Below are 17,374 nucleotides of genomic sequence, written 5' to 3'. Positions count from 1 at the left end.
CCAGGGTGCCTTGTCTTCTTCGGGACTTCTGGAAAGGTCCTGGAAGAGAACACGCCAAAGGGCAGAACCCAGATTGTAGTGCAGGCCCGCTCCCACCCGCTGCCCCCGCCCCCCGACTCGCCTCAAAGACGCCAGCGTCTCCCTGGGCCAGGCCGCTTCCCATGGTTCCCACTTAAAGGCCTCTGAGTGGATTCCGGATATGTCTTTTAAATGGCTTGGTCCTTGGGTTACTCTCTTAGGAATTCTGTTCTTTCTTTCTTTCTTTCTTTTTTAAAGCCTCCAAAGGTAAGGCTGGGCAGCCTTGAATCTGAGGGAAATGCCCATTGTCACTCCCAAATCCATGGTACAGAGCCTCGGAAGCCCGGCTGGGAGCCGAGACAAAAGCAGCCGGGGCGCCGGCGGTGGAGGATATATTCCTCGCTCTACAAGTTGCCCAGCGCACCCTTGGAGGGCTCCCAGCCCACCTCGAGCCCCGGAAAGGAAGGGGGAAATGGCTACTTCTGGCCTAATCGATTGCCTTTGCCAATGGCTTTCTGATTTTATTCCAGAGGAGCTGCCTTTGCCTGTAGCACGGGTTTTCCTCCGAGACATGGCCCCCTGTCAACAATGAATGGCGCTCCCCACATCGCAGGGGGTAAACTGAGAAGCTAAAATTACCCTCCTCTTCTGCCCAACCAATGGAGGTCTGGGCAAATCTATTCCAGTGTTCTCAACTTGGCACTGATGCGCAGCCGTCCCTCTTCCACCCTAGGAAATGGCTCCCCTAAAGTGTTCTGTCTTGGAACTGGGAAAGACTCTTCGTTTTCGGGAGGAAGTTTAAAACTCTGAATAAATACTGAGTCTCCCAAAGACTCCTTGGATGACGGTTTTAAGGCTCAGACCCCCTAAAAAAGGGGACAAATGAAAAGGACGTGTTTTGTGAAGCTGCTTGAATCTACTGGAGACCCTCTGAAACCACAGTACAACATGGGGTAACGAATTCTCTGTCAGCTCATCCCCCCAAGGCCTCTCCTCTCTTCTCCCTGGCCAGACTAAGGTCTGGACCCTCTTGGGCTGAGGATCCTGCAATCTATCTATCTATCTATCTATACACACACACACGTGAAAGCTGGCTGGAGTTTTCTGGGTCATGGTGGTAGCTGGAACATTCGACTTCATGGGAAGTCATGTTCATCTGTAAATTCTCTTTCGGTCACCCTTCGTATATTTTCCTGCCTCCCAGATACAATGGCTCCAACCAGCATTTTGTAATTAAATAGAGGGAGGATTAACTGGGGAAAACCTTTTCTTCCTTTAAAAAATTTTTTCATGTAGGCCACTAAAAGGTAATGACTGAGCATAAAATCCTTCCACAAGGAAACCAGGGCAACGTGGGATGGGAAAACTCACCCATCCTCGACTTCACTTTGGCCTGGCTGTCTTGCGCTTGGGATGGGGATGGGGAATGGGGATGGGGAATGGGGATGGGGGTGGGGGAGAGGGAAATGGGGGCCAAATTGGATCCGATGCAATGCTAAGTTGCTGCTTGTCCTTGCTCCTGTAATGGAGGCCTGGCGGCTTCCAGGTGGGCAAGACTGATTTCAACCCAGCCCCTGATGATGGCACACCAGCCAGAAATCTCCAAGACTCCACTGAAAGCATTAAAAATAACACAACCAAAACCAAAGAGAGGAAGACACACAAGTGGGGAGCTGGGAGGAAAATGCGGTTTGGGCACAGGCTTACTTACCAGGCTGAGACTAGAGGGGAAGCTCACACCCACTGACAAATCAATTATGTTACTATCATGGGGGGAGGGGGAGAGAGGACCCTCCTTCTTCCCAACTAGGAAAACAGCACATACAGTTTGGATTATCACTCCCCTGACCACTGCCAAATTTCAGCACCAAAGACCCCCTTCAGCTTTTCTCTCCCCTTTCCCCTCCCCTGCTCTCTACCACCCCGACAACTGCCCCAAACAAGCAGTTTAACAGGAAGACAATCTCACCAAAGTCTTTCATTTCCACCATAACATATTTCCATTTCAGAAAGCAGAGGGAGTACACTTGTTTCCAGAGTTTATTGCATTATACATGCGACCAGAACATGCACAGAAAGGACAGGTTGCTGTTGTACTTCTACCAAACCATAGATGCACCACAAGGGAAAGGCTACAAGGCAAAGTCTCAATATTCCATCTCACCAAGGACAATTGCTAAACTCATTTGCAAAAAGATACATTGTAATGTGCTTTTTAAGTCCCTCCCCCCAAAGCTTGTGGGTTTTCTTAATCTTTTTTAAATATATATGTAAAAGTACTTTTAAGTACTGGATGTACTCAAAACGCCATGAGCTCATGGACTAACCACACACACAGACCTTTTGTGTTAGGAAAAACATGAAAAAGTCACATTGCTGGATGGACGAGTGGATTGATGGATGCTCTACAGTTCCAATAAGTTAAGACCCAAATGAAAATTCGCAGTAATAGTTACCCTGCATTTCGATGAAAAAAATAATAAATTACATGTGCTAGTTTTTTAATATATATATACACTCATAGGGATTACAGATCACTTGCAGCATGAACAGAATGACCCCAAAGTCACATTCTAGCAGGAAAAACAAAAACAAAAACAAAAAAACAAATCAAAAAACAGAGAGCAATGAAGGTTTTGTTTCCGCCTTCCCAATCCTCGAGCAATCGGCCCTGGAAGTCGGTGCCCCCTCTCCGATCCTGGCCTCTGACGGGCCTCGGACCTAAGAGAAGGTGAGGTTGGCGGTCAGTTCTCGGATCCGGTTCTCTCGGCTCATCTTCTTGAGTTTCATTCGGCGGTTTTGAAACCAAATCTTGACCTGCCTGTCGGTGAGGTTAACGCTCTTACTGATCTCTAGGCGGCGCTCGCGGGTGAGGTACATATTGAACAAGAACTCTTTTTCTAATTCCAGCGTTTGGTGCTTAGTGTAAGGGCACCTCTTCTTTCTGCCACTCTTTGCAGTGAGCCAATTGCTGGTTGGAGTATCAGACTTGATTTCCTCTAACAAAATTAAAGGGAGAAAGAAAAAAAATCAAGAATTTTTTTTTCTCTCAGTCTGTTCAAATGTACCCTTGGCCATGACCCCTCTGGCAGCCAGGCCCTTTGGGAAATGCTGGTATTACACATTACTCACACGAGGTGGGCCCTGGAAGGGATTTATAAATGATGCCAGATTAGTTAAAATACCCCAAATGACACGATGGGTGGGTACTCTCGCCCTCTGGGTCAGCGTTCTCTCTCTCTCTCTCTCTCTCTACTTTCTGACCTGCACAAAATATTAGTACAATAGTAAACTTTCAGGATCTCACCAGCAACATTCTAAGTGATCATCTTACAACAGGGCTAGAGTGGAAGAAGCAAGCCACAACCTGACAAGCCTACAAACCCCACTGCTTCCTCAGATCCCCAAGTCTGCCACTTCGTTCCCACTTCTCCTAGGCAGGCAGGGAGCCCCGCACAGCCAGGTTTATAGGTGCCAATTCTCTTTCAAAAGATAACCGAGTACAACTTCTCCGCCCTGCTTGGGCATCGTTGTGTGCCCAAGAATTTCCTGAATTCTTATGCCTTCTTGCCCCCACACAAAAACATTCTCCCAGAAATGTAGCTCCTTGCTGTGGCCCAACTCTGAGCGCTGGGGGAGAGGATCAGGGGCAGAAAAGCCAGAGCCCCTGGCTCTTTGCCCTGCCCAGCCCTAAGGCTGGCCCTGCTGGGTGGGCCACACACATTCCATTCTCTCCCCCTTCTGCCTTTGCCCCCTTTGCAAATGGATTGCAAAGCTTTCGGCACTTTCCCCAGACAAAGCCAAGGTTACCTAGCTCCGCAGAGGCAAGGAGCCCTGTTCTTCGGCCCAAGCACCAACCGGTCCAGCCATCTCATTCCCCTTGCCGCCCCCAAGCTCGCAGGATGAGGGGTGCATACACTTGAACACGAACACGGTGCCTTGGACCACCTTAAAATCATCATTGGGTGAAAGGCAGGGCTGGGACTACAAATCTGAGCTGGAGAAAGGAGGTTCTGGGGCCGTGTTTACCAGCCGCAGGTCTCATTTGCGCTCTTTTGTTGCATTTCAGGTCTAGCGCAGGAAAAATAAACCCAGCAAGCCCTTCCTCTGCCGGGGCGCCATCAGCGCGGGGCCAGGAGTAGCCAGGAGGGCGAGGGCAGCGCGGGAAAAGCAGAAACCATCTCGGGACTAAGATTGCCCCTCCAAGAGCGGGGAGGAGTGGCACTTGCCAGTCGGGGCCCCAGGCTGCCGGGTTCGGCACTGGGCACCCAGGCGTTCCCTCTCTCTGCCGGGTTCCCGGGCTGCGCGCCCCGCTGGGGTGGCAACTCTGCTCATACCGACCTTTGCTTTCCTTCTCCTGTACTTCGGGACTGGACACGGAGACCTCAGTCAGGCAGCTCCTCTCTTCTGGAAGGCCGCCCTTGGCCTCGGGGCTCTCCACCTGGGAGACTTTGGCGGGCTCCTGGCCACTTGCAGGCTCGTTCATCTTCTTTTCCATCTGCAGCTGGGCGGCCGAGAGCTGCGGCTTGGCCGCGCCGCGAGGGTTGAGCTGGAGCATGACTGTGGAGCTGCCTTCGGGGCTGTTATTGTACTCTTGGGTTTTCCCGGTGGCGTAGGTCTGACTCAGTCTAAAATATCCAGGGACAGGAACCTCAGGGTTCTCAACGGGACAGGACTCAGGGACCAGCCTCTGGTACGAAGGGACCTCAGCAGAAATGAGTTTGTTGCGCTTATCAGAATACATGCAGCAATTGGATTCTTCCTTAATGTTGGTGGTGAAGGAGCAAGTAGGGACTTGCTGTGTAACAGGTTGCTCTATTCGACAAGATCTGTTCGGGTCTGTCCAACTGTCTACTTGAGGTATATAAGGATGCACATTCATACCCATATTTTGGTGGTTCACTTCTCTTTTGGCCAGAGACGGGAGTAGTCCACAGGTTTGCATTCCATAGGTCCCCATGTCTGCACTAGGTGGTGGCATGTACATGCTGGCGCTGCTCGAATAAAAACTGTCACTCCTGCAGGCACTGATCAAGGAATCTACTAAAAAAGTATTAGCAGCAGGAGAGCTGTTGGGAAAGGACATTTTGGGGAGGAATTTGAAGAAGAGAGATTGTGTCCTTTGTAGGCTGACATCTCTAGGAAAACATTCCCCGTGTAATTGTGGATGCCTCTGCCGACCACATGACAACCAAGCCAATGAGATTTGAAAATGGCCTTGAGCCGCAGCCTCCTCGCAGGTCACGTGCTCCAGAGGCCGGCCAGCCGGCCGCGTAAGCACGGACAACAGCGACATCTACTACGCGCCCGCGATAGTGCGCGCTGGAGACAACCGGCCCAGCACTCTCCGCCGTCCGCCAGCCTCCCGGGGCTCGCTCGGCCCGCCCGCCCCACTCGCGTCCCCGACTCCAGCCGCTGGGCCCCGCAGGCGGAAGGAAAGTCTCGGCCCGAGGGGTCTCCGGGAGGACACACGCGGGGAGGGAAGCCGGGGCGCCGTGGCGCCAGCACACAGAAGCATTGTCCGCACACGCCCAGGCAGAAGGCGCCCAAGAGGGCCGGGTCGAGGGCGGGGTTGGGGGCCCAGCCTGGTTCATTTTGTCCCAGGCAGCCTGGGAAGGTGAGTTGGATTCCCTAGGCTCTGAGACATACCACCCCAAGGGTCCACAGGAAAGAGCTCTGGTGCGGAGACGCGGCCAAGATATCCTGGGGAGCGGAGGCGAGAACGGCCGCGAGGGCCGAGAGGCCACGCAGCTGGCCGGCCCCGCGGAGCCCCGAGGACCGGCCCGGCCCCGGCGCTGTCCTCTGACTCGGCCCGCCCGCCCCAGCTCCCAGCGCCTCCGCGCCCCGGTGGGCTACCCGAGCCTTCGGCTCTCCGTGGAACCACACCCCAATCTCCGCGGGTCGGGCCGCTGGGAGCTTTCAGCCCGGAGACAATCCCTCGCCAGCAGTTCGCTATCCGCGAAAGCATCCACCGGGTTCCCAGCGGAAGAACTAAACCAAATAAACCGAGGATTCCCTCCCCACACGCCCTGATAGTAGAGGGCAAAGAGGAAGGAAGAGAGAAAAGAATGTTTTCTAGGAAAGGAGGAAACTCTCGCCCTCAGACTCCAGAAGTTTTAGAAAACTGACTGGGCCAAGCAGGAGAGAGACGCAAAGGTGTCATTTGGTTCTTCTGCACAGAAAAAATGTTTTCCTTTTATGGATTTTGTAAAAGCGCTGGTTTCTGACAAGTGCAAGGTGCAAAAGGTTGTGGAATTTATTAATACATATTAAGAAGAATCAGGGTGATCAATAAAATTCTCATCTACATTCTTGGGCTACTTGGTAATTTTCTGGCTTCTGAAGGTTTTTAAAGAGTTATACCCGCTGTTGCCACACACGGGAAGATATTTTATTAACAAATCAATTGAGACTTTGTAAAGAATAAGATTAATAGTTAAGATTTAGCATAATGGCATTTGCTTTATGAATTATTGAAAATTATACTATTGATTTTTCCCCTTCGCTGCTAACCAAGAAGGTCAATTTTTGTTTTAACACAAATTGTCAAATATTAAAAGCTATACTTTTGTCAGTTGAGTTTTATAGTTTGGGACAATTCCTAAAAGTATTTGACATGATTCGATTCTGCTTGGGTAAGGGAAGGGAGGGAAAAAGGAGGTGAGGGAACCTCAGTCCTCTGTTTCCTTTGGTGAGGGAAAGTTCTATAAAGAGGATTTAGTCTGGGGTTGTGGTCAACCTCATTAAAAGAACAACCACCAGCACCACCATGGAAACTCAGAGTTTTATGAGAAACTTCTTCAACAACTTCCTCCCTTGTTCTCTGGTTGCAGGCGGTGAGCAGTCCTTCGGAAGCCGTGGCCTCCGGGCAGCAGCAGGGAGCTTTAACCTTGATTTCCAAAGGTTTGCCCTGGACGAGGGACCCCAGCTAGGGCGCTGGAGCCGATCCGGCTTCCCGGGTCCCCTTTCCTGCATCCGAGAGAGGAAAAGGGCCCCGGAAACTCTGATCGTAAACCAGTTCTCTGCCCAGGAAGGCATCCGTGTTTTCTTCTCCCCACACTAGTCCTGTCATGGGCTGGCCTTGGATTTCAGGCCCAGAGACTGAACTTGTGCGCAAATTGGGTTTCTGCCTCAGCAGAACTTTTTTTTTTTTTTTTTTTTTGGAGCCTGATGCTCAGCCTGCTGGGGGACATAATAGCCCGCTCGCTCCTTCACAAAAACCTTTTCCAACAAACCCTTTGTCCACCCCTCCCCAAAAGGAATCTCCCCTGGCCTGGTGGAAACAGTCGTTGGACATTATTTTCATCCTTGGGACCGCTTCGGCTGTCCCCTCACAGTGCCCTCGCCCAAACAATAACCCCTTTTAAAAAACTCCGCAGTGGCAGTGAGACAGACCTTTTAAACCTTTACGCAGCTGTTCAAATACAACATCATTGTCAGGTTAAAAGCCTGGCGCCTTTAACTGCTCTGGCAGCGGGATGCCGCCGAAGAAGTGGAGGTTTAAACATTACCTTCGGCAGGGGTGGCTGTTTTTAAGCTTGGGGGTGGGGGAGTGAGGAAGGCAGGGAAAAAACCCAACTTTTGACTCTAGTCTGCTAAGGTCCTATTCAAAGCTAACAGCCACTGACCAGCACCCTGAAATTTGCTTTCTCTCAAGACGGAGATCATGATCTCAGCCACAGCTAAGCGTGCCCAAGGCTGGACAAAGTGCCCACTGCACACGCTCGTGGCAGGCGTCCTGACGCCAGCCTGGCGCTCCAGCACTGTCCTCCCTTTGCTTGTCGGCCAAGGGAGCTGCTGGGAATCCGTTGTCCAATTCTCTCTATCCCACAAGAGAGGCAAGAGTGTTCAATCTAATGGAGAATTTTATGCCCATCAAATGCCCTTTCATAATCTTTATTTATACATGAATAAAACATCCAAGCTAAAAACCAGCGATTCCTCACCGAACGGGTAGGTCTGCCATGAGCCAGGACAGGCAGGATCTGCCTTCCGAATTTGGGGGGACTTTGTTTCAGCTCCCTGTGCCTTCAAGCTCAAAAGTCACTCCCACATTGGATTTGGTTTTAAATAGGTCTTCTTCACTCACAGGGGAAAAAATGTGTATCAGATATAATTTTGGATCTATTATTACAAAATTCTCTTTTATTCTTTTTCAAATTTCTGTCTTCAGACCAGCTCCTTGAGGCCAGAGACTGCCAATATTTCAGAGAGATTTTATTATAAAAATCAAGCAAAATAGAAATAATACAAGATAATGATCTGAGCCTGGGAGGATGGAAAGTTTGCCTAAGACTCTAAGGCTAAGATAAAGCAAATGGAATGAAAAGGCAAGGCTTTCAAGGCCAGGCTTTATTTTGCTTACAAGTATTTAATGCAGCTGCATAGCTGCTGTTTTCGATCATCTTTAGATCAGTTAGAGCAGTTACCATTAATAATAAATCAATATTGCACAATAAAGGAGATGAATATCCACAATTGTACCAAGACATCCTTCTCCCTGGCACAGTTCTTTCCAGAGAAAAATTAAAAGGGTCGCTTTAGCAAGAAATTAGCATTTGTAATCAAGAAATGGCTTGCATCTCTGCTCTCCTGTCACCGGGAAGAAGAGCAGCGGCCCTGGGCCTGAGTGGACCTGGGGCTAGGTTCACCCTGAATTTGGGCCCTGAGTGGCCTCTCAGGGCTGTGCCACTTTTGGGGGGCAGAGTGGATGGGCACAAATTTTAAAAGCTGCTTCCTCAGAGCACCCTTCCGGATTGCACCGTGCATCTCCCAGCCAATGTGAAAAGAAGTCAAGGGGGCAACTGGGGAGGCTAGAGAAGCCACCACCAATGCAAAGAGGGGTCTAAGGAGACATGCAAAAGGACCGGCAGTCTAGGAACCTCTTCCCTTTGCAGACACAAAAGACTACTTCTCCCAATTTCCCTCCACTTCAGGATCTGAGACCTCAGCGACTCAAGACATGTGGCCATGCTCTATGAGCCCCACACACTGCGAATGATCAAGAGGGGTCAGGTCTGCAGCCCCCAGAAGTCCTGATCCAATTCCCTGACCTTTTTCAGGCTCAATTTGGGCGCTGCTGAGAGGAAAGGAACTGCAGATTGCTAAGCATCCGTGATCTGGGGGAGGCTGCCAGCCAAAGCCAAGGGTCCCTGAAAGGCCACAAGCGCCCCCACTAGAGCTGCCTAAAGAGGAACGCAATGACATTTGGGGAGGGGGGCTCTCACCCCACTTGGACTGAGGCCTGGGTTAGGCTCCCGGAAATGTCGATTCACAATAGCTAAGCTGGGCCCACGGTCAGACAGGCAGGAGCCAGGGTATGCGTGGGGAACATCAATGCCTCTGGCTGGCGCCTCCCATAGGGTGGGGAGACTCATGGCCCCCAGCCTCCACTGAAGCAGATGCCAACTCCCAGGGGTGGACCCAGAGTCTTCGGTCCAGGGCCTGGAGGGAGGGAGTAGAGACAGCGGGGCTGAGGAGGTCCTCACTAATTCCGAGGTTGCATGTACTTACAATGAACTTCGGGAAAGAAGGAACTGCCACCCTTCATTTTGGAACTTCCACCCTTCATTTTGGAACTTCCCTTTTGGACGGCGGATGGTGGCACAGGCCCTCCGCAATGTCAGGGGCTTTTCAGGGTGGGAGTGGGGTCGAGGAGGGCACGCAGTGAGAAAACTGCTTCCAAGAGCTTGTGCCAAAATCAAACTCGGCGCTCAAGGCCAGCAGACGGCTTGGAAGGCTGGCCAGGGTTCTGTCAAAAGCAAAGCCCGTTTGCTTCAAATGCATTCCCCATTCCACGACGCCTTGAAGTTTAAACGTTTCCCGGACTGCCTGACGCTCCGCGCAGCCACATTAGCCCAATCTGGCCCGGGCGCCCCAACTCAGTCCTGCCTGCGCCTCCCGGTGCTACCGGTAGCCCCGAGCGCCAGGCACGACCGGGGGCGGGGGGATCCCTCGCGCAGAACGACCCGCTAGGTCCCCACGCGTCTCATTTCTGAGACCACACTCAGCTAAGTTGCCGGCTCCCTGATCTGTCTTAAACAAAAGCCTTTTAATCACCCCAGGCGGTCGGAGAGCGTGCAAGGCGGACGCGGTTTTGGGCAGGGGTGGTTCTACCTTCCTATGGCTCTCCACACTCAAACCACCAAGAAAACTGATTTCCGTAATTTAATTAACTCGCAGTGGCATGACCTATTTTGAAATGCACATATTTGTCTTTTAAAAACCTCTCCTCGACACCACCAGGTTATACCGAGGTATTCTTTGCAACAGCTTTATCTTTAAGAAGACAACGATTAGGTGATCTCTTGTTTCAGGAATCTGCTCCCGTTCCTCTGTCTTTATACAACTTCCCAACCTCATGGCTGCTTAGAATAAACAAACATCAAACACCTCAGCGATTTCTAACCGCTATTAGAATCCAGTATTAGAATCCAGTATTGGAAAGATATGGTACCGCTGCCTCTCCGACAAATGCGGCTTCTGGAACGTGAGCACGCCCCCGTGTGGCTCTCCAATGCCAGGCAAACGCGAAATGGTATCTCTAGGTTCGGCTCTCCTACGGTGGTGGACATACAAGCTTGCTACATTTAGATGCAGTTTAAAAGAGAGAGAGAAAGCGAGAGCGAGAGATAGATGGAGAGAGAAAGAAATAAACCAGTTTAAATCTCCTGGAACGATCACATTACTAGGGCACTGACATTGTAACGGATGCCTATAATTCCAAACAAAGGAATCCCCTTCTGAACGAAGTTATTCCACTGTAGGCTTTGTTTCTATTGCATCTTTAACCAAAGATTGAGAGACATTTTTGGAAACAGTATAAATATATTTTCTTTTGTTCCATATCATAGGAAGTGCAATAATTTATTTGATAGGGTGACAAATTTTTTCAAATATAACGAAGTTAAGTCTGTAATACCTTCCTTTTTCAAATACCTGTTTTTAAAACCTCGGTTCTTCATTAGCGCTAAAGGACTGCTATATATGACTCCCCCCACAAAAAAAAAAACAATCCCAGCATTTCCTAGCTGTATTAAAAGCATGCTGGTAGACATTTTAATATAACCAGTATTTTTAAAAGCAGTCAATTGCTATTGAATTACACAAATGTTTGAAGGGAAATTAAGGTTATTGATCCTGAAATCAGGAATTGGCTTAGATTTATGGTGAGCCCCCGATATGATTCTGTGTGGTCATAAACATGTGTGTGGGTCTGGATGTGTGTGAGCATGTGTGCATGAGAGTGGGTGGCAGTTGAATATCACAGAAGAACCTTAAGGCACCTAATTATTCAGAAAGGTTAAAGGTGATGACCTTGACATTTTGGAAGTTCAAAGGCATACACTTATGCACTTATGTTTTTCCTTCCCCCCAAAAGCTTTGGTAATCAAAAAAATTGTGCATTTGGAAATGCATGCCCCCTTGGAAGATGCATGGGGTGCTGTGCCTCTTATGGATTTATTTTTTGACTTTGAGCTTACGAGAGGTTACGAGTCATAAGACTCACTTTATTCTTTTCAGAGAAAGAGCAGCTCTTCTCACTCTTCCCGTTTATTGCACATTGCGGAAATCTCCTTTGGGCCCACCAGAAGGTGTATAATATAACCCAATTAAGCTGTTTAGAACTTTAGCTTTTATGGTGTTGTCTAGACAGTTCAAGGTTTTGTAAACAGCCTGGCCTGGCCCTGCAACATAAAGTGCAGTGCAGCCCCTACCACATTCTTTACCTTGAAGCAGTAAATGTGGTGAGAAGTGGGTCTGGAGCCCTGGGCCCTATTTCCAGGGAGGAGGGGTTACCTTCTCTGCTCCAAGCCCCTGTGACACCAACAAGGACCCAGGCCCTCTCCACCCACTGATACCTTCCCTTTAGCAAACTAGTTTCTTTTTTTCCAATGAGAGGTTCTAGTTTTAATTTCTTCTTTTAAGGGACCCTGCCTCCTTGACAGCTTGTTAAGAGTGAATTTGGTCTCCTAAGCAGGTTTTTTTTTTTTTTAAGTTTCTTTTGTTTTTTCAGGAATTCCAAGTTTACTACACTGGGGGTGGGGTGGGCAAGGAGATTTGTTTCTTAGGTTCCTGCTGCCCCAACCTCATGGCCTGGAGAAGGCAGCACCAGTATGGCTGGCTCACATCTTCAATTCAGAGATTCATCCTTAAAGTGATTTTTAATGCCAGTGCAGCCTAGAAAGGATGGGAGGGAACGACTCTTATTTTAGCGGGATTAAAAAGCATTTCACTTGATTTTCAGTTGCTTGGAAGAGAAGGTTCTGGCCACTAAAATATCCTAATCAGACACTAAACTTCTTCAAAGAGGAAAATTCATACAGTGTATTGAAGCTGTAACCTCCATTTTACTAGAAACCATTTATTCACACAAAAGACAGTGACCCATGCCTTGATACGACAGACCAAAGGTACATTCCCCAGAGTTTAAATAATCTGCATTCACCAAGGGGAAGGGATGCGGTCCCTTAAACTCAGAACAAAAACAAGCGCCTTCCAGCCCCTCGGCCTAACTCTCTACAGATCCCACAGCGTGCCCACGGGAGCTCAGAGAGAGGGAGGGAGAACAACAGCGCATTGGCGGTAAAATTGTAAAGGGACGTTTGCATTTACCATTTTCCCCTTATTAGGATCCGTTCGGCCAAGTCCCCGACCTCGTCCGCAGGCTGCAGTGGTCGCTGGGAGGTCCCGAGTTGACCGTGGGAAGGAATCGTGGCGCTCCACAGAGAAGAGGCGTCATTAAACCCAAGGACATTGGGCCTGCCCAGGGCAGGCTGGTGGGGAGGAGAGTGGGTGAGTGGGGCTCAGGGGAGAGGGGTGCTTCCTGGAGCTCTCAAAATAAGGGGTTTCCAGTGAAATACTGCAGACGGTCTCTGTTCAATTTCTTTTCTTTCATTCTGCGATTCTGGAACCAGATTTTGACTTGCCGGTCAGTGAGGTTGAGCATCCGAGAAAGTTGGAGTCTTTTCTCTTTGTTTATGTACACGTTAAAGAAAAACTCCCGTTCCAGTTCGCGGATCTGATACTTGGTGTAGGGACAGCGCTTTTTTCGGGATCGCTGGGGAGCCACTGCAAGGCAAAAAGACCAAGAGGTGAGAGAGGCCACTGCCTGCCCACCCCCCGGCTGCCCGCCCAGGCCCGCGCGAGGGCCAGGCCTCGGCCCGTTGGGGACGTCTCCTGCTGCCGCTGAAAGGCCCTGCCTGCGTCGTGGGGGATGATATATGGGCGTTCACAGGAGAGTGCGGGCGTGGACGTGTGTTCACGCCCAGACACACACACGTGCGCACACACACACACACACGACCTGGCATCGAGGTGGGGAAGCAGAGGGCGAGGCAGGCTCTGAGCTGGACTCGGAAGGGAGAGAAACACGAGCGCGCCGGGCAGCCAGCGGCTTGGATAAAGTCCAGTTCAAGCATCAAACTCTCCCCAACCCAACCCCCCCCACCCCTTTAAAAGCAGGAGGCTCGAGTGTCCACACTCACAAATTGGCTTGAAATCTCTCCTCCCTCCCTCCATGGTCTCTAGGACCAACCCCCCTCACCGCACGCACAAAACTGGGGGAAAGCTCTCTGCAGCGATTAATGTCCTCATCGAAGTCTACCTTAAGCCCACCTAAATTGGTTTCCTATCGTAAACACGCTTTACAACGGCCCGGGAAATCTTATAGGATGTATAAACCCCTTCGAACGCTTATAAAGTAGCACATAAAACTGCGCAAGCAGAAGGAGGCCCCTCCGCCCCCCCGCGCCCGCGGCCCCCGAGACCAGCCGCCCACCCCACGTCCGGTGCCTACCTGCGCCGCCGCTCTTCTCAGCCCCCGCCTCCCCCGAGGGCACCTCGCCGTCGCCGCCCTCTGCCGCCCCCTTGGGCTCCGAGCCGGGGGTCGTCTTGGCGCAGGGACTTCCTCCACCGCCACTGGCCGCCGTCTTGTGGTTGCTCTTGTCGGCGGCGCCCTCGGGCTGCGGCGGCGCGGGCGGCGGAGGGGGCTGCGGTCCGGCGAACGGGGGCCCGGGTGCAGCCTCGTAGAACTGGTCGAAGCCCTGCGGCAGGATGCCGTTGCGGCCCACGGCGCTGTAGAAATTGGAGGCGGCGCCCGCGGGGCCGTGTGGCGGCCCGGGCGCGGCGCACACCGGCTCCGGCGCCTTGAAGAGCACATCCGGACGGCGGCCCGCGGGCGGGAGCAGCTCACGCTGCATGGCCGCCTCCTCGGCCGCCGCCGCCGCCGCCGCCGCCGCCGCCGCCGCTGCAGCGTAGTAGGGAGCGTAGCTACCGGCGCCGCCGCTGCCGCCCCCGCCGGGGCCGCCGCCGCCGCCGCCGCCGCCCCCTGCACCGCCTCCGCCGCCGCCGCGGTATGGCCACTTGGCGCGCTCCAGGCCGTAGTCGCGGAAGGCCACTTCGCGCACGGGCTGGACGTGCGGCGCCAGGTTGGAAGAGTAGGGGAAAGTCATCTGGCAGGACGACGGTTGTGACAGGAACGACGGCTTGCTGGCGAAGTCCGACGGGGCCACATAGTAGGCGCAGCCGGGCAAGTACATGCTGGCTGCGCTCGGGCCGCACTCGTCAAAGTCGTTCATGGCTCCGCGGCGTGCGCGCCGGCGAGCCCCGGGCCGCTCCCCGCGCCGCCAACCTGAGCCATCGATTGCACAAGAGGCTTGGGCCAGGATCAACTAAGCAAAAATCCCCACCGGGAGCTGACGTGCTATTCATCTTGATTGATTCTGGTGGTAATTATGTCACGTGACGCCATGGAGAGAAATGTCCTTATATCTATATCAGTGCTCGCCAACACACTCCGGGACGGTTCCTGGCGCCGAGACGCGCGCGCGCTGGGGGCGGATCGGCCTCCCTCTCCAGCCAGCTCTCCCCGGGCACCCCCTGATCAGGCTGTGCCTCAGGCCGGTCACCTGTGCGCCTCCGGCGGCTGCCACTGCCGGGTGCATCTGCCACCGCCCGGCTGGGCCGCCCGCCCGCGCCCGCCCGCGCCTTTAAGTACGCGGACCGAGGCCGGCAGGGAGGAGGAGGGAGGAGGAGGAAGGCGGAGGAAGGGGGAAGGGAAAGAAGCGGAGAGCTGAGGGGGGAGACCCAGCTCCGGGCACAGGGGACGAGGTGTGAGGGTGTGAGTTTCCCACCCCCCACACCCCTTCCTGCAGCCGCTCCCTCCCCCGCGACGCCGCCACCGTCTTCAGTTTGCCCGCCGGGAGCTTGTTGCTTCTTGTTCAAGGGGCGTAATTGCGCCTCTCTCGGGGCGCAAGGAGCCCTGATTTACATATTTCTCTGCCCGGCGCCTACGCCGCGGAGTAACTTGGTTCTCTCCATGGACGACCGGGAGCGCGAATGCCAGCCTCAAAAAACTCACGCCAAAACCCTACCAGGAGCTCTCCCGGCCCAGGGCCTCGGTGCCCCCTCGGCCCTGTCGCCCTCTCTCCTTTCTGTCTCTCTTTCTCCTTCCTTGTCTCCCTTCATTCTTCTCACTTTTCTCTCCTGTCCTCTCTTCTCTCACTTCCCCGTTTCCTTTTTTCTTTTTCCTTCCTCTTATTACTCCCCACCTTTCCTGTCTCAGTCTGTCCCCTGATCCTCTCCTCCTTTCCCCTAGCTATGTGTCACCGCCTCTATCTCTCTCTCTGTCACCTCTCTGCCTTTTCTCTCCCAGTGCTAAAGCAAGAAGGGAGTTCAGCCAGCGAAGATACCCCGTGGCCCTCTAGAAGCTGGGGGGTCTGGTGAACAAAAGGATCTGGAGTCCTACTCTCAGGGTGCCTGGCTTCCCACTTTCCCGCAAGCGGAGACAAAACGCCGGTGCCTCCGCCCTCCTCACCCTCTCTGCCTTCTGGCCTGGACTGGGACCAACTAGCCTCACATCCAGCCCCTTCTCGGCGTCGGAGCCCCGCCAAGGCCTACGCAACCATGCTGTGTCTTTCCAAGGCTCCTGCGGCACCCTAGAGCCTGCACGGTCACTGTGGGCCCCCCGGAGGTCCGTTAGCTCTGGGGGCGGGGCGGGCTCTCAGAAGCTCTTGCCTCCTTGTTCAAGCCCCTCTTCTCCACTTGGCTCTGAGGGCCCCCCATCCACTCGCCCCAAGGCCTCACTCTCCTCGGCGGTGGCTGCGTCCCTCTTTTTTAGCCTGGGGGGTCCAGGCGAGGCCTGGGCTCCCGCCTCGGGAAAGCCAGCGTTTTCCAAAGATAAAATCAGTCTCTCAGAAAGAAGCTCCCCAAACCCAAATCCCAGAACCGAGGGCAGGAATTTGCCCCTCTCCCCAGGATTCCTCTGCCAGGCAATCGCAGCACTGGTCCTGGGCCTCAGCCCTACGCCCAGGACAGGCAGTGCAGGTTGTGAAGCTGGTTCCCACCCTGGCCCCGGCCGCCGCAGTGCCGGTGCTGTGAGCTCTGCCCACCATGCCGACAGACAGAAAAGGCGGGTGATCAGAGCTCATATCTATTTTCTGGCCAATGTTCCCCCCTTCCTCTTTTTTCTCCTCCCTCCCATTCTCCCTCCCACTCTCTCTCCTCCGCCCCCCTCCCATCTCAGCTTCCCTCAGAACACTGCGCAAACAGGTCGGTGGGACTGGAGGGCAAGAAGCCCCCCCTCAAGAACTGCCCATCCTGTGTGCACCTTCCACGCAGCTGGCACTCTCGCCCAGATTCCAGCTCGCCCCCTTCTCCTTAGCCCAGACCGCCGGCACACTTATCTGCCTGCCCATCTCCATCCGCGGCCCAAGCCTCTCCCTTTCGGGCTCGTAGTCGACGCCCCTGGATCTGTCTCCTAAAATGGCTCCCCGGACACTGCACACTAGCCAAGGGGCTGCTCAGGACCCAGGGCAGGGACCGCAGGGGCCCCCGGCTGGGTCTTTACGTGTCTGCAAGTGCGCAAGGTTCTGGTACCTTCTCTCTGCACGGGTGGGGCGCAGGCAGCCCGCTGCCCCCAAAGTGGAGCCTGCTGACCGCTAAAGAGGGAAATGGGGGAGGACGAACCATTCAAGTTCAACGACATGGCGACGGCACTCGGGCTGGAGCCGTGCTTTGGCGGGGGAGGGTGCGCCATCTGCAGCGGCGTGCGGATGCACAGGGGAAAGGGGCGGCTGGCCCCTCTTTGCGCGTTAGCACGGACCCCCACCCCCACCCCCACCCCCAAGCCAAGGCTTTCGTTCTGGGCCCAGCCCGCTTCACCCTTTGGCCCCAGCTTTTTCCTCCATCCTTTCCCCGAAACCCAAGGAAAACCGCAGCCTCCCGACCCGCGCGTCCCGCTCGAGAACCTACCGTGAAGATCCCAGAGCTGTGGCCTTGTCTTTGCCTGCGCGGCCCCACTCGAAGCGCAGGGAGCGCACTGGCCCCTCCGGGCACAGCCAGCAGCTCCGCGAGC

The 17,374-nt window shown here is 53.5% G+C and overlaps 2 protein-coding genes across 5 annotated transcripts; both read right to left on the bottom strand.

Moving 5' to 3' along the window:
* Positions 1 to 3: 3 nt before the first annotated feature.
* On the bottom strand, positions 4 to 17,337 carry HOXD11 (homeobox D11). 4 transcript variants are annotated; one of them, XR_009700436.1, is made up of 4 exons: positions 17,272 to 17,337; positions 13,817 to 15,006; positions 12,634 to 13,089; positions 4 to 39 (listed from the first exon to the last, which is right to left on the bottom strand). XR_009700436.1 is itself a non-coding variant. In XM_061185264.1 (3 exons), exons 2-3 carry the CDS (start codon positions 14,595 to 14,597, stop codon positions 12,854 to 12,856), a joined length of 1,017 nt encoding a protein of 338 aa, XP_061041247.1. In that variant the 5' UTR covers positions 14,598 to 15,006; positions 17,272 to 17,337; the 3' UTR covers positions 12,363 to 12,853. The 4 variants fall into 4 exon arrangements, 1 of the variants encoding a protein (XP_061041247.1); XR_009700434.1 differs by lacking the exon at positions 4 to 39 and adding an exon at positions 2,935 to 3,017; XR_009700435.1 differs by lacking the exon at positions 4 to 39 and adding an exon at positions 10,509 to 10,601.
* Positions 2,057 to 5,134, bottom strand: HOXD10 (homeobox D10). The gene is made up of 2 exons (XM_061185255.1): positions 4,360 to 5,134; positions 2,057 to 3,017 (listed from the first exon to the last, which is right to left on the bottom strand). Exons 1-2 carry the CDS (start codon positions 5,102 to 5,104, stop codon positions 2,740 to 2,742), a joined length of 1,023 nt encoding a protein of 340 aa, XP_061041238.1. The 5' UTR covers positions 5,105 to 5,134; the 3' UTR covers positions 2,057 to 2,739.
* Positions 17,338 to 17,374: the final 37 nt, after the last annotated feature.

Source organism: Eubalaena glacialis, chromosome 1 (genome assembly GCF_028564815.1).
Source record: "Eubalaena glacialis isolate mEubGla1 chromosome 1, mEubGla1.1.hap2.+ XY, whole genome shotgun sequence".
NCBI lineage: Eukaryota > Metazoa > Chordata > Mammalia > Artiodactyla > Balaenidae > Eubalaena > Eubalaena glacialis.
This window is presented reverse-complemented; position numbering and strand designations above follow the sequence as displayed.